Below are 27,042 nucleotides of genomic sequence, written 5' to 3'. Positions count from 1 at the left end.
TTTAATTTTTGCGTACAATAAACAATAAACATATCAGGTAGTGCTAAGTTGATTCGTTTACACACATACGCAATAACGGTCTGCTCTTCATTACGTGCATGCGTGTGGGTATGTGTGAGTATGAAAAACAGTTAAAAGCACGGAGATACAGAATTAATTCCTGCATCTAGGAAAATTATTCCAGGCTTATTATGATGGCGCGATCGCGTGTTATATCAAAAAAACTACAATTCTGGGCGCAACGTGTACCAGTGCGAATACACACAACTTTCATTATAACACGCGTTACGGAATTTTCTCGCAATAAATTTCAATATTAGGAAATAAAGAATTAAATTCCGCATCTGGGAAAATTATTCCGAGCTCAGTTTAAGACCGCGTTCGCGTGTTATAATATTAAGAAAGTACAATTCCTAGCGCAACGAGTACTATTGCGTATATGCGTATACACACAACTATCATTATAACTCGCGTTACGGAATTTTCTCGCAATAAATTTCAATGCAGGTAGGTAGTACGAGTACGTGATAAATAGAAAACTTGTTTATAAACAGCAAATATAATTGAATTATAAACTTACCAGTGTACAGCTGCTTATCGGACTGCCAGGCCGAAGGAATGCTGTAACTAAACGAAAACATAAATTAATCAACACAATCAACACAAAATAAACAATATGTGCTATTTAGTTACAAAATACTTACACGAGCCTGACGGATCTTTCTTGATGAGGAACAACATGGCGATATATAATTTATTAACCGACATCAAACACAACGCCGAGTGAAGAATGTTATCAAATCCACTATCACGAGACTTGTCATATACATAACAAACGCGATCAAAAACCGGCATGTCCGAACATTAAGCAAATTACTATAGTCGCAAAGTACAAATAAATAGTCGATTGATCTTCGTGTATAACACGAATAAACGATATAAGTCTCTCAAAACACAACTGAATTAACCAGCGACCGGCACGAAACTGGCTGCAATCCACCGATAGTGCATGCCGAAACTGCGTAAACAACGACGGGACAGTATATAATAAGAAAGTAAGAGGTGCGCAAAAACAGCGCGTCGATGGCCCGCGACCTTGTACGCGACTTTGCAATAGGCACATTACCTGTGATCTAAACTAAACTAAACTTCACTGCATACAGCAAGTTGATGCAGCACTAGAAGACAGCGCGCGGGACACATGCGATAAAAACGTTGTTTACACCGAATCGCAGATAACAGCATTGTATACAAAACTATTCTCGTATAACTCGATTTAATGATTTTTAGTGTATCTTAGTGCCATCTATGAATGCAACAGAATGTAGTATAAAGGGAACAAGAGTAAAGTTCAATCAAGTGCAGAATAATATAAACAAAATTAATGTTTTTATCTTCACTTAACTAGCATTCCCAATAAAAAAAAAATGGACACCGACGCATATAAAAATAGATTAGAACCCTATACCAACACCCATTTTCCATTATCAAATAAAATGGACATGTTTTGTTAAAAATGGAATGCTCAAATCACAAAAAACAAATTCTGATCCATATTAAATAGAAAAACAACAGGATAAAACAAATTGGGATGTTCTAAGTAAAATATTCTCTTGATAATCCTCCAAAGATCAAGGACCTGTGGTTCTTCTTGTCCAGATTCTTCAGGTTTAAGAACAACTGCCTTCAGAAGTTTTCAATTGTGCTGTAACCAGACCTGAAACTTGTCAAACAATTAACTTACTTTAAATTTCTCGCCGCCATATTGGAGTTCAATATGAAATCAATGTCATTTTTGGTTGGTACCAATGGTAAATCTCTTGCAGAGCCGTGGAACTGCCGTATTAGAAAAATACTATATATCTACGTTCGGGGTTCCTCCCTCTACACAAAAAAGAAGGTAGCATATCATTCAAGAATAATAATCTTTCGTTTTTCAAAGAAAAACATTAATTAGTTACAATTGTATACAAATCTTGTTTCTCGTCTATTCCGTTACACCTAGGAGTCGGTTTTTATTTTGCATTTACAAGTACGCTTTGTGAACGCCCTGCAATTCGTGCGCCTTCTTCACGTCGCCGTTCACTTATCAGCATAGCGCCGCTGCCTGTCGCCGTCCAAAATGAAAACATAAGAGGATGTGCACATCCGGCCAATATAATCCAAATCGAAATTAAAAAATAGAATCAAATCAACGGATAAAATAGATTAATGCAGATATACATGGTACGCAAATAAGATTAATAAACGAAACGAAAAACGAACGCAGTCAGAGAATAAATTAATAATAAACGATGCGTAGTATGAAAAAGTGGCCAGCACGCGCCTTCCTTGAGTCACTTAGTCGCCTAGATTCTCGGATAACTTAAAGGAGACTTAAGACTACGATATACATATGGATACAGTCGGGTCATCGCGCACACTCAACTTTTCTCATTATCATTGTCGTTCCCCCTGCGTATTTGGCAATAAGTTTAGTGTTTTGTTTTCGCGTCTCTACCACTCGGCGTCGCCGTTTGCCTTCTGGAACACGTAGTCTTCTCCCTTCAGGTTCATAATGCCATCTTTCAGATGGAATTTCCATTTGTTACGACTTCTAGTTATCTAAAAATGAAATAAAATTTAATTATACAAATGATAATGCCATAAGTGAATATTTTTTACCTTATCATACTGGCATACTACAACGTTGTCGGTATCAAACAAATCGGTGGGATCCTCGTCGGTGACATCATCCTCGGAGTTGAGCGGCTCCTCTTCAGGTCCACCATCGTCCATCTCCTGTTCATCCACCTCGTTGTCATCATCATCGTTGTCGGAGATCTCGTCATCATCGGACGCATCGTCATCGTCGTCGGAAGTATCCTGAGGTCCATCACACTGCTGGACGAACTCTATCCGTATCCGCTTCGCCTTCTTCAGCTTCGCTTTAGCTGCCTTCGCTCCCTTCAGCACTTTAATCTCAAACTCGCAGTTATCGTCGGCAGCGCCGTCATTCTGTATCACAGTCTTCGTTTGCGCCGGCGGCGCCTGTGTGACAATGCCGCTCATCATGCCCGGTGCCAATTGACTGAACGCTGCGTTGACATGCTGCTGCAGCACGGAAGAGGCAATTGACGGAGGCAGATTCATCGTGGTTGTGATCACCTGCCCGGTGAGGACTTTGTGCAGCAGGTTATCGTTGAGCGCCGGTGCCGGTACTTGAATCGTGAGCGTGCGTGGTGGTACATTGGAACCGGGCGGTGGGGGCAGCGTGATTTGAATGGGCACCATCTTCGTCTCAACGACTTGATGCTGCGCGGCTTGTTGCTGCTGTGCTGCAGCCGCTGCGGCTGCGGCGGCAGCGTTTATCTGCTGCGGAGTTTGCACGTGATTGTTGGGCGCAACCTGACCCACAACTTGCTTCATCATCTGCTGAGCTTGTGATTGTGTTTGCGTTGCATTTTTGGAGACGCCATTGCCATTTGCCACTTCAGAGTTCGCATTTGCCGCTGAGGTATTACTCTGCGAGTGGTTACTTTTTTTCGTAACTAGAAAATAAACAATTTAACCGATATATTAGATTTACTAAGTCATAATTGCATTATTAACTATTTAAATGTAAATAAAATTACATACTTTGTTTCTCAACATCAGATTTGTTATCAACAGCTTTGCTGGCAATTAACTTGGCTTCCCACGACTGTTTCAGCTCCTGGAGTACTTGCTCATCAACGCCGTCTTCGAGGAACATCTCCCGTGCGGCAGAGAGCACATCCTCAATGACGTCCTTGTACACTTTCAGCTGCAAGCGCAGAATAAACAAGTGACATCAATAATACGAAACAAAAGTTGTTGATTGATCATTTGCAACCGCAAGATGGGGGGAGAAAAAAACAAAAGTTTTGATTGTTTGCGAGCACTCACCACAGCCATTTCGGCGACGAAGGCGGCAGCAGCTACCCGACGGTGGTTGCGCTCGCGATTATTATGTTAGGCGCCAGCGATGGCCGTGAGTTTCGCAACGGACGTAACGCATTTGCGGCGGGGCGCACCGCTCGGCGTAGCTTTCCACGACGCAAGGCACAGGCCTACCTACTTCACTAAACGCACACAACTTAGAAAACGGGAATGCGACGGCGTGCAGCACTACGCGAGCATCGCAAGTGACGAGGTTCGTTTGTTACAAGTTTCGTAAGGCAGTCCGTGGCTTTGATAATCACACGCAGCAACAACGAGAGGCACGGAAACGTTAGCAAGGCGGCCAGCCGACCAACAATGGTGGATAACCTTAACTGCGCCGAGCTGCGCACGGTTCATCTGGCGGCCATCTTGTAGCAAACGGGCGAAACATAATACAACGGTGGGAGTATATTTATATTCGCTGACAGAAAAAATAAACAAACGACTCATGTTTCTAACTAACCGTTCTGCGTAAAGAAATAAATAAATATGAACGAATATTAAACTGATTAATAAGCAGTATTGTGCATAGTGATAATATCATATTAAGATTAAATAACCGCTGAAATGATAGGCAACCCAAAATACATCTAGTGAAGACTAATGGCGCATCCACCAACAAATTAATAGAGAAAATGTTCGAAACGAAACTGGTTGATTAAACTGTCAAAACTCGTATACTTTAAAATTGTATTCTTGTAATAATGTAAAAACCGATACATCGTTGTGTTTTCCCACCCCGGGGCGTGTGTGGAGCGAGAAAACCCGGAGAAAATGAAAGTGTATATGTACAATCTCTTAAGATTTCCAAGTATTTTTGTTTGTTTTTCGTTAAGTTAAATCGTACGGTTAGAAACCTTATCCGCTAAACACAATCTCTAATAAAATATCGAAGTTTCTTAAAATTGTTTACATTACGAGTCGGCAGCTGCAGCATCTTGACGCTGCACCCTATATAATAGTGTTACTTCTCATTGGTTGTGTTGGGTGTGTTTTTGTTTCATGTGGCCGATTTGTTCGTTTGCGCCATTTTGTTTCTCGTTTCCTCGCTTCACTTACAATGAGACATCTCCTAATACAATATAGTTATATGCACAATTCAATATTCAGTTATGTACAAAAAATAGTCAAAATGTCATTAATACGCGTGGTACCTAGCGCTTGAGTTAATTACCTTTACAAAATCAATTAGTAAAACGAACATACGCACTGGACGTCGACGAAACACACGTGCTGCGCACGCGCAGTAGGCGTACCTCAGTTACACTCACATGATAAATATTTGCCTGCATACAGGGTGTCGTATGCAAAAATAGAAACGATATCAGAATGGGGGCGGCATTATTTCGATTGGCAATGCGCGGGGGCGTGGGGAAATCATATATAAAAGTATAAAAAATAGAAAACAGTCGAGAGGAGGTTAACATAACAGTCGTTCGCTTACAAGCTAAGAAATAAATTAAATTCGGATCACCCTCGGTTGATTCTAGGCCGTATTCGATGCATTTGAGACGTTTCCCAATTTATTTCGAACTAATATTATTAAAGCTGCTCGAACGCCATTGCCAATTGAAAGTCGAATCACACTAAACAATAAAAACTATGCCATCGAATGTCAAATATGTCGGCCCAACGCCATTTCTTAAGTGTATCCACGTCGCTCGATCGTCAATTGTTTAATGTACAATATGGCGAGGCAAAAATGGCAATTGACGAATTTGGTGTGCAAAATGGCGGCAGGAACTGTCATTCTGGACATTTTCTCTCATTTTTATTTAAGTAGTCTGTTGGTAGACGATCGTACGACGCGATATTTCGATGAGACAATGTCAAAGTTTTGCATTGGGGTTTATGTTTTAGCTTCATTTCTTTCGGTTGTGTCAGGGGGCGGGCTTAAGTAACGTGTCCGTAAACGACGCACAGTCAGTCACCTTTGATCGTTTGCGCTAATATCACAGTGGAGCACGCTTAAAACTCGTTATAATTGAAGTCGAAGTTGAAGTGGTTGCGGGGGGCGGCGGCAGTGTAGCGGGGCAGAGTCTACGGTCAGCACCCGGTGCCATCGTCGGCACCGCCCAAAGTGCACGCCACGATCTCCAGTCGATGCGCGAGGTGCTGTCGATTGCACGCTAGATCACATTCAAGTGATTCGTAAATCTAACCAAATAAAAAAACAAAACAATTAATACAAAATGGCCACCATCAACATCAAACAACACACCTGATCTCTATACTTTGCGACATAGATATAAAGCTCTTTCAGAGCTGCTACAGTATCAAACTCCTCGGCGTGCTGCGTTGATAACAACTGCATTGCCGAAGACATCTCCTGGTCTGTGATGGTATGCTGGTCAGAGATACTACGGTAGAACTGACTCACCATTTCGCGATACCGTGGAATATCCTAAAATAATTCACACATTAAAAAATTAAAAGTTTATAATATTAATTACCATTACCTTTGCGAAAAGTAGTTTATTCGATGGTGAATCCTTTCCCAAGCGATGCTCCGTAGTGGAGCAGGAATCCATGAACGTCTGAGCGATCACCGACAGACAAGAATCCAACGTCGCCGTTTTGTTAATGTCGAAGATAAAATCCGGATTCTTGATGAAGTTCAGCCAGAACCGCAACGGAAGACTGTTGGATTTCCACGCGTGCACCACCTCCTGCATATCCTGAATACCATGCTGCAAGGCCGCTTCGTCCAGCAGGTCAAACAACCATTTCACCGCCGGTGGCAACGCCTCGTTGGCTGTGAGAATCGTGTTGAAGAAGTCATCGACAAACTTTTGTACGGTACCCTTGGTCGCTAACAACCTCGTGAGGAAGATCTCCGGAATAGCCTTGTGCGTTCGCTCCGTGGTCGAACACTTCGTCGAGTAGTGATTCTCATCATTCACGGGTTTCACAAGATGATAGATACGCGGATTCATTCCGATTTCAACGTCTCCGTTGGTGGGTATGATGGGCATTTGCGCATTGTTGTAGTATATCCCGGACACACAGTTATGGCACGGCTGCTTACAATTATTGAAGCTATCGTTCTGTCTGGAGATAAGCGACATCACTGCGGATTCCTTGACGCCGTAATGCGCCAGCGTGTTTAGCTTCTTCCAACCGTTCAGGGTTTTCGTTGTGACATCTTCGTCCTGGAGTGTGAGATGACCACCGCGGCCGTGCCGCCATTCGAGATCAACTTCGTAAATTGAAGGGCGCAGCGAGAATGGCGTGTTTTTATACAACGCGTCAAGAATCTTCGATTTGACCTGTGAAATGGTGTCGCAATCCAACACTTTACACTGAATCTTCTCGTCGAGGTCATCCTGAACGATGTGCAGCGTAACACCGCCGTGTTCTATCTGTTCACGTAGCAGACGTTCCTCGGAAAGGGAATACCGAGCATCATGCGTGATGGCATCAACTAAACCCTTTTCGATTTGATGTTTGATGGCCTTGAACAACAGGAACAGAGAAGAACCTGCGTATTCTTTCAGATAGGAGTACATGCAGAGCGCCATCCAGTTGGTGAGCATTTTCTCCACAACGCTCTCTGTTCGACGCAGCATCAGTTGTGGATGTTTACTACTGACTGATTTCTCCATCAAGCGGATTAGTAAGCACTTGAGGATGTCCGTAGCGTACTCCATCTTGTCCATGAGTACCACCATTAGCAGTGATGCAACATTCACTCTGAAAATATTAATAATATTATAAAACTATAATCTTGTAAGATTTAATCACAACTTACTTGTCCCTAATATTAAAAGTCTTCTGCGATTCCAATGTCTCGATGAATCTCAGTAAAAAGTGTTTGTTGTTGATCAACTGCTCGAAGTGCAACATGGCTGCATCGTAGTTCGTCCTCGGACCATTCAACCGGGCTTTGGGCGAGTTGAGAATTGGATGCGCGCTTACACCAGGAAAGAATACCTTCATGATATAACTAGTGTGATCCAATGTGGGAATACCTGAATTCTCAAGATCAGCGGTGAGATCAGTCATATCGGTCTGCAGTTCAGCGAACGCCTGCTTACACTCAAACCGGACATTACTTTCCAGCGTATCCATCTGAATCTGGATGCGTTTGTACTCGCGCTCTGCTTGCGTGCTTTTCCTTCTATATACTATCAAAATGGCGATGAAGAATATTACGAACAGCGCCACGCCGGCTAGAATCATGAAGATGGCTTCCGGTGGGAGTGAAAATGGTTTGAGGACGTCATATCGAAGATACCCTATGGGAAATCGTAAACTCCGGCCTACTCTGACTACAACCAATGGGAGTGAAGCATCAGTCCGAATGGCGTTTTCATCAGTTGCCATTGGTTGTTGCTCAGGTGGTGAACATACAAGTTGTGTCATGGCTAAACTAGTGACGTTACACTGCCTTGGACCAATCGTAACAATAACATCGGTTTCATCCGACGCCATGTTGAGATTCTCTCCTTCAATCACAAGAGTATCACCCTTATACAACTTAACTTCGTTTTAGAAGCGCAGGAATTTCGGATCTTCTACAAACAGCAACTGCGAGCGCAGATTAGTAAAGTGTTTCTCGAGATTTCTCACGGACATCACCGTATCCATCACGAAAGCAATGCGTAAAAGCAGTTGCTGTTCAGGTGTCGTGGAATGTTTATGAAGGGACCGTTTTGTTCTCCCCGTATGCATATTTGACGCGTAAAAGAGTTGATTCACTGCCGGACTGGGACACTCCATTAAATTAACATTCAAAACCTTACAAATAGTTTTGTTCACCGGAATAGGATCATTGGTGGCGTAGACTTCCATCTCAGGTTTTTGTATACTATCAAGATTACTACCATGCACGTAAATCATCCGGCCGCCGGAAGCAAAACTTGTCAACGGTTTAATTTCCATAATCGTTGGATCCTGGGTGTAATTAAATGGATTACCCTCCAATGTCCTGTTAGCGCCATCTATACTCAGCGTTACCTTGGCAACGTGAGTGGGACGCGCAGCTTTGGAGGTTATACAAGTCAATCGGGTACTAGACGCTTGAGTGAGGTTAACTTCACAGATGTAATCGTCAAGATACGCGGTGATTTCAGACCCTATGTTAAGATATTGACCAGTAATGGCTAACTGAGTACCACCTGATTGGGGACCAATTGTAGGAAATAGACTCTGTAGGCGTATATCTTTATAACTAAACTCTACGGATGATTCGGTGAAACCAGCCTCGTTGCCGACAATAATTGGCGCAGTTGTTTCCAGTGGAGAAGGACCAGTAATGCATTGAATCCTCACAGATACAGCATAATTGATCAACTCGCAGGGGACATTCCCGATGCGAATCTTTCCCGCAACATCATCACGTTTCAGGCCTAAATTACTACCTTCTATGGTGACCAATGTCCCACCCTCGATAGGTCCACTCAGGGGTTTGATCATATCAATCCGAGGCTTGGGGCATTCAACATGCGGTGTTTCCATACAGCTTTCACTGTATGTGCATGAAGTCCCACACCATGTGCATTGATATTTCGAGTTGCGTGTAACGCAGAGCGAACAATCCGCGTGCTCACGATGTGAACCCAGAATATCGCACTTGTACAGAACAACGTTCATGGAGTCAATGTGATGATTGCGGTTCCAGACCACTTTCACACTTGCTTCGTACTCGCCGGTGTTGGCTTCATAGGAATACTAGCGATGAAACAAATAAGATTTAGAAGTTGTGAAATGAGGTTAAGGTTAGTGTGGAAACTTACAATGCGCTTCTCGCAGACAATGAATCGATTCGAGTCAACTCGCGCGGGCACTAACATCTTAGCACCTTCGATGTTAGTTATGCACTGGAAACCTGTATGGCCGGCTTGAGGATGTGGCAGATTCTCGACTTCAAAGATCATCTCTTTGGGCACGTTGTTTGGCAGCAGGAACATGCCTTTGCTTTTGAAGCGTGGACAGTATGCTGCGCCATGATTTGGCAACTTTTGATGATTCTATTAATAAAAATAAATAAAATAAGGTTATATAGATGAGGTTATGTGATCTGCTTACATTATCTCCGCTGATGACAGTCCGTTGACACGCTGAGGTATTATGAGTGCATTTATTCTCGTACACGCACCAGTTGCATGCCCATTGTGACTGCACACAGTCCAAACATTTTGTGTGTTTAGAACAGTCATAGTAAGCAAAATTACGAGAAACAAAATCTTTGTTCGTTTCGGACGAGCGGACACTCAGCGGTACCAAAATATGGTCCTGTTTAGGGGGAATAGGTGGCCGGCTGGCAATGTCAGGCGTGGAACAGGAGAGACCTTCGTTGGCTAACACTGCGTCGATGGGTTCCGCATTACCAAAAACACACTTGTATTTTGCGCCGTAGGGTAATTCAGGCAGGGTGCGTATTGTCAACCGCACTGAAGTCATCTGATTCGACGGGATACGATCTGGTAGCACTTGTTCGAAGTCAATGCATTGCTGGCCCGTGCCCAGGGATAACCAACGCGGGGAACTATGCGATGCTTTCTGGCAAGCACTCCTAACCGTACACCTAATCACACGATTATTAGTAATTAAAAGTCATGAATTGAGGTTAAATATGTAAATATAACTACCTTTTCTCTAATGAACACCAACCGCAGTACGGATCCTTAGATTCTAGACATGAGGAACAATTCGTATAGCTGCTACAATGTTCTACGTTAATCTTTGAGATCTGCAACAATATAAACCAAATAAATAAAAATTCTAACAAAAAACTTACAAAATTCATACCTTCGATGTACTTAGAACGTATAAATAATCCCCGTTGGGTGATAACGTAGTGTCTGGCAGGATTGCATTACCGTCATCAACAATCACCTCTTCATACTCGGCGGGCGAAGGCGCCGACAACAACACTTTCTTTATCCTCCCATCCGAAGTCCCCAAAAACGCCAGAACATGTCTACCAGTCGAAGCAGTCGCAACAGCCGATAACGAAGTGCCATTGAAGACCAACGCTGCATTCGTGACAATCGGAGTGACCCCCGAAATCTTCAAGCCCGCCTCGCAAAAGTTCGGCACGTTACCAGCATTACCTGCTGATGGACATTTGCCATCTTGAATGGGTCCCGAAACATACCCCATGTTACGATACTTGACACTGCCATTGAAACACATATGGATATTCTCGTTGAATTTGGCTTCTATTTCGCGCAGTGGGTACAAACACAACGCGGAGTTTGTCTGTGGTTCATTGGTGATACCCTTAGAAGGTCTGAAAACTGCAACCAGTACCAAAGACCCCGGTTGGATGCCTAGGGAAGCTGCTAGTTCAGTGCCAGCGGTGGCAAGTTTCGCATCCTGTACTAGATTGTATTTCTGCCGATCGCCATCTTGGCACTGAAGTGTAACCTCGGTGTAGCTGTCGTAATTAGCGTCGTTGATACAAGTACGTGCTAATCGCGAGACGTAACCCTGCTCTTCCTGACCAGGGAGGTGACTTTGTTTCTGGACGATGACAAAGTACGCGTAGTCCGTCGCGTTGAACCCGTAAACATACTGGACCAAAAAGTGGTCCCTGTACTTGACGTCAATATTCACCAGGGACTGTTTACTGAAAGAATACTCTGCAAAATCCAGGGTATCCAAATCCCTGCTGGAGATAGCCGGCACATCATGACGATATTCCCCATTATTGGTGAAGGTTGTCCCCACGTACATAATATCCGACCTTGCCCATTGGTTGTACCGTCTGGGACCTATGTATGCATATGTGGATGCCATTGGGTCATTCGCAGCTATACTCTTCGGTATGAACTCGCCTTTAGCAGCCACGTTATTCAGTTTGTATTTATAACATGCACCTTGACTGATCGACCCGCAAGCGATGAGAACGCGTGATTCTGGTTCCACAAGCAGGATCTTGTTGAAGTTGTCCATGAGCGTGGTGGGTATCTCGGCATCCACGCATCCTGTCGCATGACACGAGAGGCTGTCGTTCTTGGGACCGGTGATGAGGCGCTGCTCCAGCGTGAGGTTGGCGGTGAGCTGCAGGAGGCGATTGGTGGCGGCGGCGTAAACCCGGCCCGTGGCGGGGTCTACTACCAAGTGCGAGAACCATAGTTGTTGCGGGTCGGGAGGCGGATGGCCGGGCGAGGGGAATTGCGCGACGAGCACGCCGCCGCCGACGGGGCGGTGCCATCCGGCGGCGGCCACCGCCAGCCAGAGAAGGCAGCTTACCAGCATCGGGACGCCGCGTGCATGACACCGGCGTTCACAATCACCGTCATCACTGAAAGATTCCAAATGAGAAACACGTCAGTAAGCGTATTAATATTTATACTAATTTTACGTATTGTGCATTCAATTTCTTAGGAAATGAATAATTCCTATTATTAAACTGCATAATCAACAATTACGCCTTGTTTAACCGCCTTTGATTAAATATATTTTTTGCCGAATGCCAGAAAAGAGGAAATTGCAGTTTATTACATCAACAATTCACGCCTTAGCGATGCAAATAATCTTATCACTTTCCACACAACAAAACACATATTAGCTGCGCAAATATAATAATTTTGTGAGTTGGAACTAAAGCCAAAATGGCTTCCTGATTTTTTTGCGTTTTTTATTGCGCGTTTATTTTTCATTGAATCCACGAGAAATTTTTAACTGTAGCTGGAAGCTACTCGATTTTCACTCGACGAAAACTGGCAACTTTCGAGAGACACTCGAAAAAAGCTTGAGACTTAAATGCGCCAAACTTGAACACTTGAACATTGCGAACCTGCTGGAGGCGCTCTACAAATAAACAAAATTTGCTTTAGTGCGCCGGAAAACTTGCTAAATATAACAACTTAAAACTTTCAATTTAATAATAGACACCTTGGTGAGTTGTCTACGATGTGCGCACTCATTATTAAGTCATATTCGAAATAAAAATAAATAAACACTATTCTTTAAACAAATTAAATTAAATTAATATTTATATTCGCGAAATTTATAATTTATGCAACGTGTTTGAACCGCACTGTTGTACTGGTGTAAACGAGTAAACGCGCGTGAAATCTAAGCAAGAGTGTGATAAAGTGGGGATCACTGTCTCGGCAGGATAAAAAACCAACGCCGAAAGTCGACAAGTCCTGACATGTTCCTTGTTTTGGTCGAGTGCTTCTACTCTCGCCGGGAAAAATAAATTAAAACCAAAACAATTGAATTACACTCACCGAAACTCACACGAGTTACTCAACAACTCGCAACCCTTGCGAAGATGTTCACAATCCTTCCGAGAAAAAAAAAAGAACTCACTCGTAAGTGTTTTAATCAAATTTGTATCCACGGCGAAAGTTTTTTAATTTAAAACAACTCAAGAAATTAAAACCTTATTGCGGTGACTGGACTATAATCTTTTTTTTTATGTGTAACTGTCATTCTCTTATCTCTTATGCGAAAGATGCGTGTTGATACGGAAATGGGGGCGATAAACAAATCAATCCGGAGAAACATATTGCGAACAACAACGACGCGCCTTGTGTTCTTAGAGGCGATAAAATCCTCGCATGCACGCATCACTTAAAATAATTCGAGCGATAGAGTTCGAGACGGAAGCAATATGACGATGCGCATGACTAACTAGCATAGTATATCGATATGAATAAGTGATTTCAAGTGTGCTCAGGAATAAACAGAATGAATAATTAGAAAGCATATGAAAAGTTCTTTCGTTTGACTGAGACAAAGGAAATAAAACAATTCCACCTTGTTTTATGGTGTGTCGACCGCCTTTGATTAGGTTGAACAACCGTTAAAGATGGCGATTAACCTGAACATATTCTGCATATCTGTGACCATTTGTGAATATTATGTAGGTAATAATAAACATCAAAGGCTGCAATTAAACCTATAAACTGAATTTTAAAAATTGTAAGTTGCAACATTTATAACTCAAGAACGGTTGGACGGATTTTGATGTTCTATAACGTGTTGGATTCGTCTGCGGTCTAAATAGGAGAATAACTATTAAAATATGAGAAATTATTACTTAAAGAGTCTTAAATATGAGATAAAAATTGGTATAGATATTCTATCATAATAATAGTACCATATTTGGATAGTAGATGGCGCTTGAGTACATTATTGCCATTTCCCTTAACTTTAATATGAAATTTAGAACTTTTTCTAAAAAAAATGATTAAATATTATTATTTAAAAGTTTTGAACATTTTTCAATTATAAATTTCACAATCATTCTCGAGCAAACCTCAATCCTCGACATCCCTACTAATATTATAAATGCAAAAGTCCTGATGTTTGTTACACTTTCACGCAAAAACTACTTAACCGATCATCATGAAAATTTGTACACACATTCTTAGTGGTCCCCGAATGGTTATAGGCTACTTTGTATTTAATAAACAAAATATTTTTTTAATAAAATAAAGAAATTGTTTAGCCAATAATACCTCTGCATCTGGCTATTTGACTACTTTAACGCCATCTAGCACTCCAGCAATGAAGCTCAAACCTATAGTACCATCACACTGTATTACCGACAGCTACAGCTACGTCAACATCAAATCCAATTGACTACACTATGGAGACTATGCACTATACTTTCATAGACAATACTTTCAGCCATTTTAAACTTCCCGCCATTCTACTTCATTGTTACTTCTTCTGTGACTACAGACGCGTACGGAAGCAACTTCATTATTTTAGATATTCGCGAGCGAAGCCGCGGGTTAAAGCTAGCAAAAAATATAAGAGAAATGTTCACATTTCCCAAGGGTCCGTACGCAATAATCGCCTTAAAAATAGATCATTATAGTTCATGTTCCGTGCAGATGGACGAAATACCCTAAAACGTTCATTAGGCGCGTTTTGTATGGCAATAAAAACAAAGCACCAACAACATCAGAAGCAACAGATGGATAGATATCTATTAATAAAACACGAACGAGGTTTGATCCGAATGGGAAGTTGCGATGAGTGCACATCGCGCACACCACTGCAAGTGCGCCTCTTTGATTGCATTTATTTTTAATTAAAAGCCCTAACTGACTCCGCGCGCGCGACTGTGAGTGCGTCCATCTGTCCGAATTATTTCGAGCGCACATTTCCGGTCCAAACTGAAGCGACATAAATTAAAAATACACAACAAAAGCGATCTGGTACCATGTATATGTGCAATATTTTAAAAAAAAAAGTGTGTTATTTGTCATGTTGCAAACTGAAAATGATTAAAAACTTTTCCAACAAATGAAACACAGCAAACAGAAGCAAAAAAATATTCAGTCGACAAAAAAAAAATCACAAAGGTAAGTGAAGTAACAGCAACAAGTAATTAATTTACGCTTGTAATAGCTTCGCACCATACAGGATGTTCCATAAAACACTGAACAATATTAAATTTCGCCGGGAGAGGACCAAACAACTTTCCAATTGTTTTCATTGCATAGAAAATAATAAGATAAACACCTGCCAGCAGTGTGTTTGGGTGCGTGGGTGCGTTTTTGAAGAAGGGTGGAATGGAAGTTAGGGTATGCATTATGTGTTTTAGTTTGCATAGTTTGGTTGAGTTTAGTTTATGAAAACCTGAACCCACCCAAAGAAGCGAAGAAAACAAAGGCGAGCCGGCGATGGTCCAGAGGTTCAGGGAAGTTAGGCGCGGGCGGAAAGCACGGAAGGGCAGGAAGGGAGAAGGGAGAGTCTCTCGCAATCCCTAACCTGAGGGCGCGCAGTGTTTACGTTCGCGTTCGACTGTGCGGGATGCGGCGTTGCTAGTGTTGTGAGAGAAAAGACCAATCCAGGGATGGAGGAATCTATATGCGGAAAGTTGAGGAGCAGGAACATATCTAAAGAAAATAGCCCCGGGGCCAAACTACGATGAGGGATGAGAGATGAAAAGGGACGCGCTACCCAGAAGTTACTTCGAATTAGAATATCAGAGGACATAGGGCATAAGAGATGATAAGACAATATAGGATATCATGAACCTAACATTTGATCTAATTAAGAGTAAATCCCACTTTTTACGAGTACAAACCATTTCTTTGGTTTACCCGGTTAGTTGTGTCCGTTCTAATCCAATTTAATGAGCAACGCCAAACAAAAACAAAGAACAAGCGCGAATAATTGCGTTAATTCGTGGACACGCACCCGCAGGTACACGGCAGCAGCACGCCAGTCTGTTACCTGTTGCCCTCGAGTGTGCCCAGCGTGTGTTCCAGTTGATCTTTGCTGTGCAACCAGAGCCTGAGTAAGGATTACGCTTGCGGCGACAGGAGTATCCCTGTGCTTCCAATCCCACTACCACACCGCCAGTCTGCTCGCTCAACTCTAACAGGATTATCGAAACAAAGGAAATGACATAACAGAATATCAAATCGAAGCAAAAAGAGATTAAAACAAAAGAATAAAAAACATTTGCGAGTTTGGACATGTAGCATAATGATAATAATAAGAAAAGGATTGAATGGTAAATATGTTGCGTGTAAGATATATGATATACAGAGTGTTTAAATTTTCCCTCCCGGGGTTTTAAAAACATTAAAAACACATGGTGCCCATTTTCATCCCCACAAAACTCCACTGGGAATATTCTCCATCATCCACATCCCTCGCCGATGGAAACTTTGCGTAATGAATTAATCTTGTAAAGTGAAAAAATGAATGTCGTGCAACCACCACCCGCGCACAACTCGCCATTTTAATAAATGGTGTTAAATGAATTGCGTTAATATTGATTGATTAGATTGCGCGCACCGAGCGTAACGAGGGGCGGTGGAAGGGTGGTGTCAAGCGTGTGTCAAACCGTAGAGACACTTTTTCAGTGTCGCGGGTGTAAGTGTGGCGTAATGCACACATGCGGACGCAGACAAAAGAAGAGCGCGCCGAAAAAGCAGTGAATTATGACAACAAAAAGTGACAACCGTACCGTGTGTGTGTATATATATGGATATATTCAATGAAACCCCAACCGCGCCGTAAGCGGTGTAACCCAAGCCGACGCGTGAAATATGTCCTGATTTCTATTTGATTAAAAAATGACTGAGGATAATCTCATTCCGAATACAACCCTCTGAATAATAAAAAATATACTAAATAAATTCAACGCATTTTACATTTCCGTGGATGTTATTTTTTTTTTTGTACGCTTGTTGTTGTTGTACGAGTACAACGTTGTTGATTCGTCGTTTTTCACTTGTCATTTGTTTCGCTATTCGTGATGAGTATCGTTCAATCAGCAGCCGCCTGTCTGGCAGGGTCCAGGTCGCTTTGGCTCCCTGCCCGCCGTTTGGGCATTTTTTTTCGTTGTTGCTATTTCCCTATATTTTACCATGCCGTCACGGCGTATCGGCGTAACGAGCGCAATCGGATGCGCGGATGGCGCTGGCGTACGAACAAAATATGCAGATAGAAAAATAACGAACGCGACGCAACGTAGAAAAATGTTTGACGGGGAATGCATGTGACAACAGACAACCGAATAGTTCAGTCATACTTCACCCCTTTATAATGTGAATCGTCCTGCTGGGTTGATGCGTGAAAATGACACATGTCAAATGTGTGCAATTCGAAAAGAATAAAATACAAATACAAACAACAACAAAGTAAGAAGTTTTTTTTTGTTGTATTATAATTTTGTGTTAGTTACACCACGTATAACTCAAGAACGGCTGGATGGATTTTAATGATCAATGATTTTTTGGATTCGTCTGCGTCAAGAATGGGAGAATAATTAATAAAATATCAAAATTATTATTTAAAAAGTGTAAAAAAACGTAAAATGACGTAAAAGGACGTAAAAACCGGCTGTTTTTTTCGTTGCGGATGAAATTTTAAACAAACTCTTGGAAACAACCGCTGGAAAATGAATTTCTCGCACGTACCGAAATCCATGCGTTCCTGAAACCTGTAAATTTCCCCGAATCGCAATGACTTGCTCGCTTCCATCGTCGATTCGGTGGGCTCGTGTGCTCTCTCAGCGACTACTTACTACCTGTTACTTTTCGTCATGGAAACCTCGAGCTCAAACAAGTTCTCGTCTCGTTTGCACCACCTGCGCGAGCTTATCTTCACTGCTGTTGCTGCTGCTCACGAGCGAAGTGAGTGCACGCACTAAGCGGCAACACCAATCGCAGACGTAGTATTTATTTCTGAATGCGTTTCAACGCGGATTAGCTCCGCATGTGTGGCAAACGCCGTTGCTCGTTTCGTGCGTTCTTCTTCTTCGGCTGTGATTTTACGCTTGAAAATTTCCGTCGAATTTTGTGTGAGTGGTGTGAGTGAGAACGTACAAGAGGCACGACCTGTGAGCGGTATGTTTCGACACCCGGGCTTGTTAGCCGACAGTCAAACAGTTAATAATGCCACCTAAAGAGCATGCAATCATTCGGGAGGCTAAGTAATATTTTTTTCTAAGTCAAAATAAACAGCACTTCAAGCGAAACGAGAATAATGATGGATAATTTATGAAATAACCATTTCTAATGTGTGTTTTATTAATTTCACCTGGAAAAAACTAATAATTAGCAGCAAACAAAAAGCAAATGTTATTTTACTTTATGGGCTACCTATTACACAACAAATAATTAACAATTAAAACAATAAAAAAATTTAAGACTTTAAGTTTTCTAATTTGCGATGCTGTGCTACGAAAGCTAATTAATAGACTACGAATTGCTAAACATAAATCTGATTTGTTTAAATGTTGTTTGATTGCAATTATAAAACAAGATTTAATTAAATATTATCTTAGTATGAAAAAACTTTTGATTTTTTTTATGAAACAGAAACTTGCAATTCCAGAATTGCAATAAATATTAAGTCTACTACTGACCGTCCGTAAAATGCACATATTCATTAAAATTTTATTCCTCGCGAAGATTTCATGCTCGTCATTTCAAATTCGTATAGCAGAAAGTTAAAATGGCCATGCAATAAACAAAGTAATTCAAATATTCTATTTGTAGGAAAATTCGTAGGCGAAAAAGTATTACATACTAAAACTTGCATGTGTTTTACTGTAGTTGCTAAAAACAAAATGAAAACAAGGAAATATCTTCATTTATTTAATGTTTACTGCAGTTTTCATGATTGTTTCGAGACGAAAAATTGTTTATTTTAATGGTTGGAGGCTTGGGTACTTTAAATATTTGGTTTGAAAAGTAGAAATGGTTAATTTGTTTTAGAATTAAATAATATATTCGAATATTCACTTCTACTAGTGAATAAAATAATTTCTAAATTAGATACTACCTTGATGCATTACCGCCGCTACAAATAACTAATATTTACCTGAATTTTGATGTTTGTTTCTGCCAAACAAAGGCCTCGTTTGTCATTAAACCAACCTCAAAGTTTAATCCAGATGACTGTGTCGACACCGATAACATGAGTTAACATAATATGATGCATACTATTCAATAAATTAATAATGCATATGGTAAATAAATAAATTGGATATTAAACATTCCTGATAACAAATTACTTACTAACAGGTACAGCAGAGATCCTACCTGTACAAAAAAACCAAAGAGTATGTAAAGTTGTTTTTTTTTGTCTCGCACATTATTAGGTACCAAATGTTCCCTAAAGTAATCAATATATTACCAGAAAAAAAGTCAAAAAGCTTCCTTTGTATAAAAAGATAAACAAAAAGACTATTTTCTCGACTGTGGTTCATTACAAGGCCACATTTAGTTATTATTTTGAGTATTAAAAGCTTGCATCCCAAACAAGTGCAAAAAGTACAACTTTATACACGCCAAACACCGACATTAAGAATATGCTCAACAAGTTTAACATACACACACATAAATTCCATATTAAACCCCCAAATTATACATTCACCTTGATCCAAACCCAAAATACAACAAAAACACAAAACAATAAAAACCGTAAGCATAAAATTTAATTCAGTTCCTTTTGTTTTGCATCACTGTGGCCCCCAAATCGATTCGGTAACCTCTCGACATAACATAAATCCTCTACAGCCAATAAACAATAAAAACAAGATGCTAAACTGTCGCGGCGAGGTGAACTGATTCGCCTCTTGCCCCGTCCGCAAAGCACGGCCGAAGAACCGAAGAAGAGGCCAAAGGCCGCGCGCCTGCACTCGCGTCCCAGCCCGAAAACGTGAATATGAATTCCGCCACGATGATTCTCCCATCGCGGAAGCGAATTAAAACAAAGCGCACCAATACACAATCAATCGCTCACACGCTTAACATGTGATATCTCAACCATTAAAGATGTAAAAACACAGAAATAAGATAAATTTGATGAGTTGATCGGCATTTGTTTTTTCATCAACAGATGAATATATATTAATAAAATAAAAATAATAATTTGCAGTTATTACCTGATAATGTGCGTAAGAATTCCAGCTACGCCGAGGTCATCATTGCGCCAGCATCCGAGCACACGGCACACGGTCGAACAATAACAATTCGCCGCTTGTCGGCTTCACAAGAAAATCACGCACAAACGGCACGTTTGCACACAACTTTTGTTTCAGAGTTGTTTTCCTAGACGTTGTGTATCCCGGAAGGAAACGCAGCACCCTCACGATCGCCGCCCGGCGGTGCGCCGTGTAGTGGTTCAGCGCCTCGGCGGATACTCCATTTTGAAATCCGAAGAATGCCAGAGAACACTAGAGCTTTCCGCGCGGTGCACTCTCGGAACGCGCACGATTCTTCAACCACACAGCACACAGAGGAATGAAGATGTAATTGCGATGATGGTTTGTCTCTGCAGCGGCGGTTTTGATACGCTGAGAAGGCGAAATTTTGTGATCGCAGCTCGCGTATTTGCTTGCAACCCCGACGTTTACGCGATCCTCGCCGTCGTCGCCTCTTGTCGCCGTTCGCGCACTGTGCGGCGCCCGACTTGTGCCGACCGAGGGTGCGTGAGTTTCAACGCATGCCAGCAGAGGGCGCCACCTCCCAGGCACGCACAGTTTGTATTCCTTGCTTTTTCGCTGCGTGTGCGATGCGCGCTACTCTTCGAGCATCGAACGTCGACCGAACCTGCCGACCGGTTTTTGTTCCAAGTTCCAAGCACACCGCCCAGCACAGAACCGGCTTTGCTATATGAAATATTTTAATGTTAAATTATACTGTCATTTAACTGTCAAAAAGTAAGTGTAATCTCTGATATAAACAAGTTTTATTTATGAATTCGCTGTAAACTGTGTAATGGTGTCGAAATTCTCGATAATTTGCTCCGCGCCGATGCCAACAATTAACACCGGTTTGTTAACGCGCTTAATAGATTTAACAAATTAAGAAACATCCTCACACTTCGACGAATTAATGCGCTCACTTGTATATTCGCTGGTTTTGTTTGGAAATGTGTGACGCATGCGCCATTTTGTTTTCACAAACAACATATTTGTAAAATTACATTAAAACGCCCGGACACGCTGCGAGCGAAACATTTATAAACAAATGTTCGGCGTGAAACCAACTGAAACCACTTTGAACTAAAGATTTGGTAATAATTAAATGTGTTAGAGATTTAAAAAAAGTTTTAAACGTACTTAAGTACGTTGGTCGTATACTTGCTTAATCGAGAACGTCATTATCTCATAGTCCAAGTTGAACCCTACACTGCCACACGCGCTCCGACTGTAGAAATACGTAAAAAGATTAAGATTAAAGAGTGTGGACACAAATTGATGTCATTCAGATACAATTCTCGGGCACAATAAGTAAAAAGTAAGTATTTGTTCAACTCTCAATTCTGTTACAAACAGAATTGCCGATCATGTGTTCTTCATTTGTTGATTGTGTTTGTTTTGTTTCCCGCAGCTCAGAATGAGGGCAGCACTAAACACATGGCGCGAAAGTTCAAGTCTTTTGCTCATCGCCAAAACGAATTTTGTTCCGCCTGTCAGTGGCACAGCTACAGACTTTAACTACAAACTGTTAAGCATTAAACGCTCTACAAAGAGCAAATTCATGCCTGATACGCATGTGTTTCCCGGTGGAAACATTTCCTCAGCGGATAAATCCACAGACTGGTTGCAATTGTACGAAAAATTCGGTTTTCAACGCGATGCATTTGCTAGACTGGATTATAAAGTCAATCGACCTCCAATCCTGCAAGATTATGATAGTGAGAATGCCAAAGAGCAGTTGCCACAGTTTTTGTCGCTGCGGATCGGTGCCATTCGAGAAACCTTCGAGGAATGCGGCATTCTTATTTGTAGAAGCTATAAAATTAATTACAAGGAGAGGATGGCTCGATGGGCATCATTCATAGGTAATTTTTTGTTTTATATTGCTCAGAAAACAATAAAATATTGTTTTCAGGCGGACCTGAAATAAAAAAATGGCAGGATTTAGTCCATGACGATCCACAAAAGTTTCTAGAATTATGCCATAAATTCGAAGTATACCCAGATGTTTGGGCCTTAAAAGAATGGGCAAACTGGTCCACACCTGCTACGATACCGCGAAAATTCGACACCATGTTTTTCCTTGCAGCTTTCTATGAAACACCTGCCGCGTACGCAGAAAAACACGAAGTGCAACACCTAGAGGTATGCAACCAAACATACACTAACTGTTTATATACTATTTGTAATTTGTAAACATGTTATATAGTGGGCGACACCAAAAGATTACGTCCTTCGTAACCGCCTGGAAGAAATCGCACTACCACCGCCACAATTCTACGAGATTTCCCGCCTGGGAAACTTCCTAGACGTTGATCGCCTGATGAAATTCGCGCATGAACGCGCCGCGCAAGGCATCGAACGTTTCATCCCGGTGCATTGCAAAACCGACAAAGGTGTATACGCCATCTTGCCTGGTGATGATCTTTACCCAGACAGTCCTGAATCTGTCGACGGTGCACTGGAAATGGCGCATCTTCCGGACAGCGAAGTCCAGAATCGCGTGCAACATAAAACTTTATATCTACATGATCTATGCGTGAAAAACTACACGCCTAAATGCGGACATGTTGTCCCAATAGACTTCCCGTCCAATGGCGGACATAAATTATAACCTATAACTGCACTAGTCATATAAACTATGGGTTGGTAAAATATGCTTAAGTTATTTACAAAGTTTTGGTTTAATGTCTACACAATTGACATATAGCCTGGTATGAGAAGCTAATTGAAGCCTCCAGAGGGCGCTGCGCACGCCGCTGCGCCCAGAATGCTTTTCAGCATTTGATTGATGGAAATCAACGTGTTGCATGCGAAATAATACACAATACAATCAACAAATAGGGGGTGAAATTGCCGTACAGTAAAGTGTTCCATTGTGAACTAAGCTGTATAAAAAATAGATATAAACGTGTTTATGAAAAATATGTGCGGCTAGAAATAATTGATGCTTCCATTATGTGAGTATGTGCGACTTAAAACGAGGAGATAAAATTGCACGCATAATTATTGCTTTGTTTGAAATTTCATTTAAACTTTCTGCCATTATAGTTAATATCGCTAGTTGTTATGTATGTACAGGTATAACACAATGGGCGATCAGCAAACTGGCCCAGTGTTCTCTTGTATATGTAGCGTGTTTTGTTTTCTGTTTACTTTAGAGTTTTTTTTTAGAGGTTAAAAAATGGGATCATATATATTAGATTTATAAATGTTGGTTTTGCGTTTTTTTGTGTGTTTGCTCATTTGTTGTCTTAATTCGTAGAGATTCAAAGATTAATTAGTTAATATCGTAATTAATGTTATATCACTAATTGCATCGTTTTTGACGGCGTTTGGACTACGCAAAATTGCAACGTTTAGTTACTCCGCCATCTTGAATGTTTTCATGTAGGACATTTGCCGACGTTATCGCCTAGCTAATTAAGTCGCTAATTAATTACATAGTATTGATAAATCTCAATGCAAATGCGTGTTCTCTCCTTATCTCACCTTTATAAACATGGTAACAATCAATCTAATTTCGTTCCCACTTTATCAGGCAGGTACGGTACGAAAATAATCGCTCGCTTGCGTTCGTTAATTTAGTTTTGTTTGGTTTCGTTGTTGTTGCATCATCAACAAGTGTTTGCAAAATCGCAGCTAATCATTCAACTAATCAAATGGTAATTCAATTTCACTAGGATATCATTTAAGTATATAAGTAATCAGTGTGTTTTGTGTGTGTGCTCTTGTTCCCATCGTTTCTGCGCAGATTCAAATATTTGAGTTAGTTTCCTTTGGCAAGTTAGGTTCAAAATTGTCAGCTAGGCTTACAATAGTTAAACGTAGAGGGCGCTTCAAGCTAAAATATAATCTAAGACTCGGAATGAATTTAACCTATATCTAAAAACCGCCGACATCTTGTCTTTGGGCTGATTGTTGGTGGTTAGGAGAAAAGTCTCGCCCAAATCGCCCGAATGTACTGCTTCAACGGCTCGTACACCTGATACCTTAACGAGTTGATCTCCGGTGTCGCGCGTAGACCAGTGAGTGCATCGCTTTCGCTCTCCATGAGTACGATGGTTGATGCTAGTACAAGTGTGGTGACGATGACGAATGACGGCACGAATGCTTTGACAACGTTAAATCTCCGCCCGCCGCGTGGTGTAGTTGGCGCTGCCTTCGCTGCGCCATGATTGTTCGGCACGCATGCGCGCCCATCGACAGTGGAGTGCGATAGCAGCGGCGTTTGACTACGACTAGAGCGCGCTGTCGTCGGTTCATACACGCTAGACCTACCAAACGACGCTAGATTCAACTGCGATTCACTAGAGGAGTGCTCGAAGGAATCGCGGAAGTAGTAATCGCTGAACCGGTCCATCGAATCGTCTTTCAGGACGGTTGTACGTAGTTTAGTCATGCCAGATCCTTCCTGATCCTCACAAACTGTTTCAAGACCTGCGACGTCAGCGTAGATTTGTCCGTCGAGACCGGAGCATAAACCAGATGAAGAACAGGGCTCCATGCGTGATCCACCAGCGTCCGAATGACTGGAGCGCGTTAGATTATTGTAACCAAGATGTGGCTGGAGGGGTGTGGAAGGCGTGGCCGGAACTGAAGACGCCTTGCGGCGCAGACTCGCCGTGCGCTGGATGTTCGGCTCTTCTCTGTCAGGTGAATTGGTGTCTTCGCGAATTTCTTTTTCTGTGCGCCCGGTGTACTTGAACTTTGTGCCCCAGGAGAAAAATCCACCGCCGGAAACAATCGGCGCGTCGGAACTCTTATTTAACCTAAAATATATGAATTAAAGATAAAGAAACATAACTAATCGGTTAAAGATGAATATTTACGTAAAAAACAACATTTGTTCCATTGCACAGCGCCACACATGTCTGCAGGCAGCGCCTGTGGGACATTTGAAACCTACGGTGTGTTTCTTCTGAAACAAACAAGCTGTCAAACACTATTCTCTTAAAATATACGCAGTTTAAAAACTGACCAATCACAGCACTCGCCTGGTCGGCCATGTTTTTCTTTGCGCATACTCACATCGTTATAATTCAAATGTATAATAAACATCTTCCCCTCATAGTTAATCTTCTGGATATCCAGCCACCGAAAGTGGTGAGTCTTTTTCGAGCCCTGAATCGTTAATATCCCACTGTAGTTAATCCCTAAATAAAGTTGCGAGCTCTTATGGTCCTTCACCGAATGCGGATCAATGCCATAGGTGTCTAACTGCGCCGCTAGCTTCATAAACATATTCTCCATTTGCTCGGGCGTCTGCCCTTTCAGTTGTTTCTGATGGATCTCCATTGCTTTTTCTTCAATGGCCTCGGTTTGTTTGATGAGGATGCGCAAGTCGCTGACATAATTTCCATAGTGGATTTCTGGATCATGATCGCCAAGCTCCCACTGCACAATGTAGGCAGCCAACTGCGCCGCCTCATTCGGCACACAATACAAGCGCCCATGGAGGAGATCGCGCTTCACTTGTAAAAATAACTGATACCGCGTGATCTCCTCCTTCACCTTAAAAGGATCCGGCGGGTAAAACTTAATACGGAAACTAAATAGCACTGGATCCAGATCTTTCACTTGTTTGGCGATGGATTTGCCAAGATCTAACCAGTGCTACGAGAAATCATTGCGATTAACAAAGTAGGCAACTAATTATACATATTTATTTAGATCTTACTCTTTGTTCATTGATATCAACATATCTCAGTCCTAGGTAATCCTGTTCAACAAGATTCAATTGTTGACAGACATAATCCAACAGATATTTGCCTTTACTATGAGGCTAAAAACAAGTGAATATTTATCAATGTGATCATTTTGTGTGAGTTATAAGTGTACTAACCTTATATTCACATTCTAAAATCTCCGTGTCTTCGAGCAGCCGCACAGTGCATTTGTGCACAATGTTACTGTCACCTCGAGAGCCAAACTTTAACATTTTTCCTTCTTAACATGTGTTGCTGTGCTACTTTGACGGCATGTTTTCTCCTTTCAACTGTATCTTCTATGTTTCCCTTATGTTTTCATGTTGTTCACTGCACGTTTGTTGGATTTCTAGTGTGCGCACAGCGTATTCGAGGAGATTTTGCGATTTTCGGCGTCTTCGTGAGTGTTTATCACATTTCGGTGGTTCGGTGGCCTGCTCTGGATGCGTCTGACAGCCGGAGCGACCCGGACGACTTTCATCAGCCGGGCGCCACTTCGACGGTCACTTGTTTTCTGTTTTCTCTGCTTTCCGGCTTTCGCTGAGTGCAGGGTTGTAATGTAGGCAACTTTATATACTTCCAAAGTAAGAGTAAAATATTTTCGGAAGATAAACAGTGAAAATTTGGGTAAGTAAGTATAATTTACTATATTAACTTTAACTTTCGGCGACTGTATTAGAATAAATATTGAACTGAATATGATTTGGCATATATTACATCATTTTCAGAAGTGAATGATGTAAATAATCATTACTGTGATGAGAATCCATTCTGATAAACGGTGACCTCTTTATGTTAACCCTAAAAAACTTGATTATTACATTGTCAAAATCATTTCAGTGTGTTTAAATATCTGAAATTTACTTCTTTAGAATTGATTTTCATTTATAAACCTGAGATTATGGAAATTATGGGAGTAAAATCAAATTTCCATGACACATTCAATGTCAACCGATGTCACCCGATCTTTCCCGATCACAGGAACGTATTTTTTTACTCCAACTTGTTTTCCAAAATGCATTTAAG

General features: G+C 41.5%; 4 protein-coding genes and 1 long non-coding RNA gene across 6 annotated transcripts in view; 1 reads left to right on the top strand and 4 right to left on the bottom strand.

Annotated features, from left to right (window-relative positions):
* Positions 1-27,042, bottom strand: part of LOC135797016 (uncharacterized) — a 78,361-nt gene that overhangs the window by 3,292 nt on the left and 48,027 nt on the right. The window lies entirely within an intron of this gene.
* On the bottom strand, positions 1,907-4,315 carry TfIIA-L (transcription factor IIA L). Its single transcript, XM_065309171.1, has 4 exons — positions 3,907-4,315; positions 3,619-3,784; positions 2,665-3,530; positions 1,907-2,604 (listed from the first exon to the last, which is right to left on the bottom strand). Exons 1-4 carry the CDS (start codon positions 3,913-3,915, stop codon positions 2,497-2,499), a joined length of 1,149 nt encoding a protein of 382 aa, XP_065165243.1. The 5' UTR covers positions 3,916-4,315; the 3' UTR covers positions 1,907-2,496.
* On the bottom strand, positions 4,619-21,047 carry PlexB (plexin B). The gene is given in 9 exon segments (XM_065309154.1): positions 4,619-6,099; positions 6,164-6,346; positions 6,402-7,635; positions 7,694-9,615; positions 9,681-9,914; positions 9,973-10,471; positions 10,536-10,636; positions 10,696-12,196; positions 20,270-21,047. Coding segments are annotated over 8 exon segments (5,739 nt in total). The 5' UTR covers positions 12,151-12,196; positions 20,270-21,047; the 3' UTR covers positions 4,619-5,988.
* Positions 21,486-23,474, top strand: LOC135797012 (acyl-coenzyme A diphosphatase NUDT19-like). The gene is made up of 4 exons (XM_065309177.1): positions 21,486-21,626; positions 21,720-22,173; positions 22,224-22,453; positions 22,518-23,474. The coding sequence occupies exons 2-4, from the start codon at positions 21,726-21,728 to the stop codon at positions 22,920-22,922; spliced, it is 1,083 nt and encodes a 360-aa protein (XP_065165249.1). The 5' UTR covers positions 21,486-21,626; positions 21,720-21,725; the 3' UTR covers positions 22,923-23,474.
* On the bottom strand, positions 23,315-26,577 carry Frmd5 (FERM domain containing). Of its 2 annotated transcripts, none has more exons than XM_065309161.1 (5): positions 26,154-26,577; positions 25,989-26,093; positions 25,340-25,924; positions 25,141-25,226; positions 23,315-25,080 (listed from the first exon to the last, which is right to left on the bottom strand). In XM_065309161.1, the coding sequence occupies exons 1-5, from the start codon at positions 26,247-26,249 to the stop codon at positions 24,237-24,239; spliced, it is 1,716 nt and encodes a 571-aa protein (XP_065165233.1). In that variant the 5' UTR covers positions 26,250-26,577; the 3' UTR covers positions 23,315-24,236. The 2 variants fall into 2 exon arrangements, with proteins under 2 accessions (XP_065165233.1, XP_065165232.1); XM_065309160.1 differs by having other exon boundaries at positions 25,141-25,229; positions 26,154-26,576.

The sequence above is a fragment of the Atheta coriaria genome, unplaced genomic scaffold (assembly GCF_025399875.1).
Source record: "Atheta coriaria isolate IRGN ID8LTWV9N9 unplaced genomic scaffold, Caltech_Dcor_3.1 hic_scaffold_8_pilon, whole genome shotgun sequence".
Classification (NCBI taxonomy): Eukaryota; Metazoa; Arthropoda; class Insecta; order Coleoptera; family Staphylinidae; genus Dalotia; species Dalotia coriaria.
The sequence above is the reverse complement of the archived record's forward strand: the minus strand, read 5'-3'. Positions and strand labels throughout refer to the sequence as shown.

Coding starts and splice junctions, on each gene's coding strand:
- LOC135797012 (XM_065309177.1), top strand. CDS start 21,726: ATGAGGGCAGCACTAAACACATGGCGCGAAAGTTCAAGTCTTTTGCTC. Junction 22,174..22,223: donor TCGATGGGCATCATTCATAG/GTAATTTTTTGT, acceptor TATTGTTTTCAG/GCGGACCTGAAATAAAAAAA. Junction 22,454..22,517: donor ACGAAGTGCAACACCTAGAG/GTATGCAACCAA, acceptor CATGTTATATAG/TGGGCGACACCAAAAGATTA.
- TfIIA-L (XM_065309171.1), bottom strand. Junction 3,531..3,618: donor ATCTGATGTTGAGAAACAAA/GTATGTAATTTT, acceptor TTTATTTTCTAG/TTACGAAAAAAAGTAACCAC. Junction 2,605..2,664: donor TAGTATGCCAGTATGATAAG/GTAAAAAATATT, acceptor TTTCATTTTTAG/ATAACTAGAAGTCGTAACAA.
- Frmd5 (XM_065309160.1), bottom strand. CDS start 26,249: ATGTTAAAGTTTGGCTCTCGAGGTGACAGTAACATTGTGCACAAATGC. Junction 25,925..25,988: donor TTGATATCAATGAACAAAGA/GTAAGATCTAAA, acceptor GATTTCTCGTAG/CACTGGTTAGATCTTGGCAA. Junction 25,230..25,339: donor TACATTTGAATTATAACGAT/GTGAGTATGCGC, acceptor TGTTTGTTTCAG/AAGAAACACACCGTAGGTTT.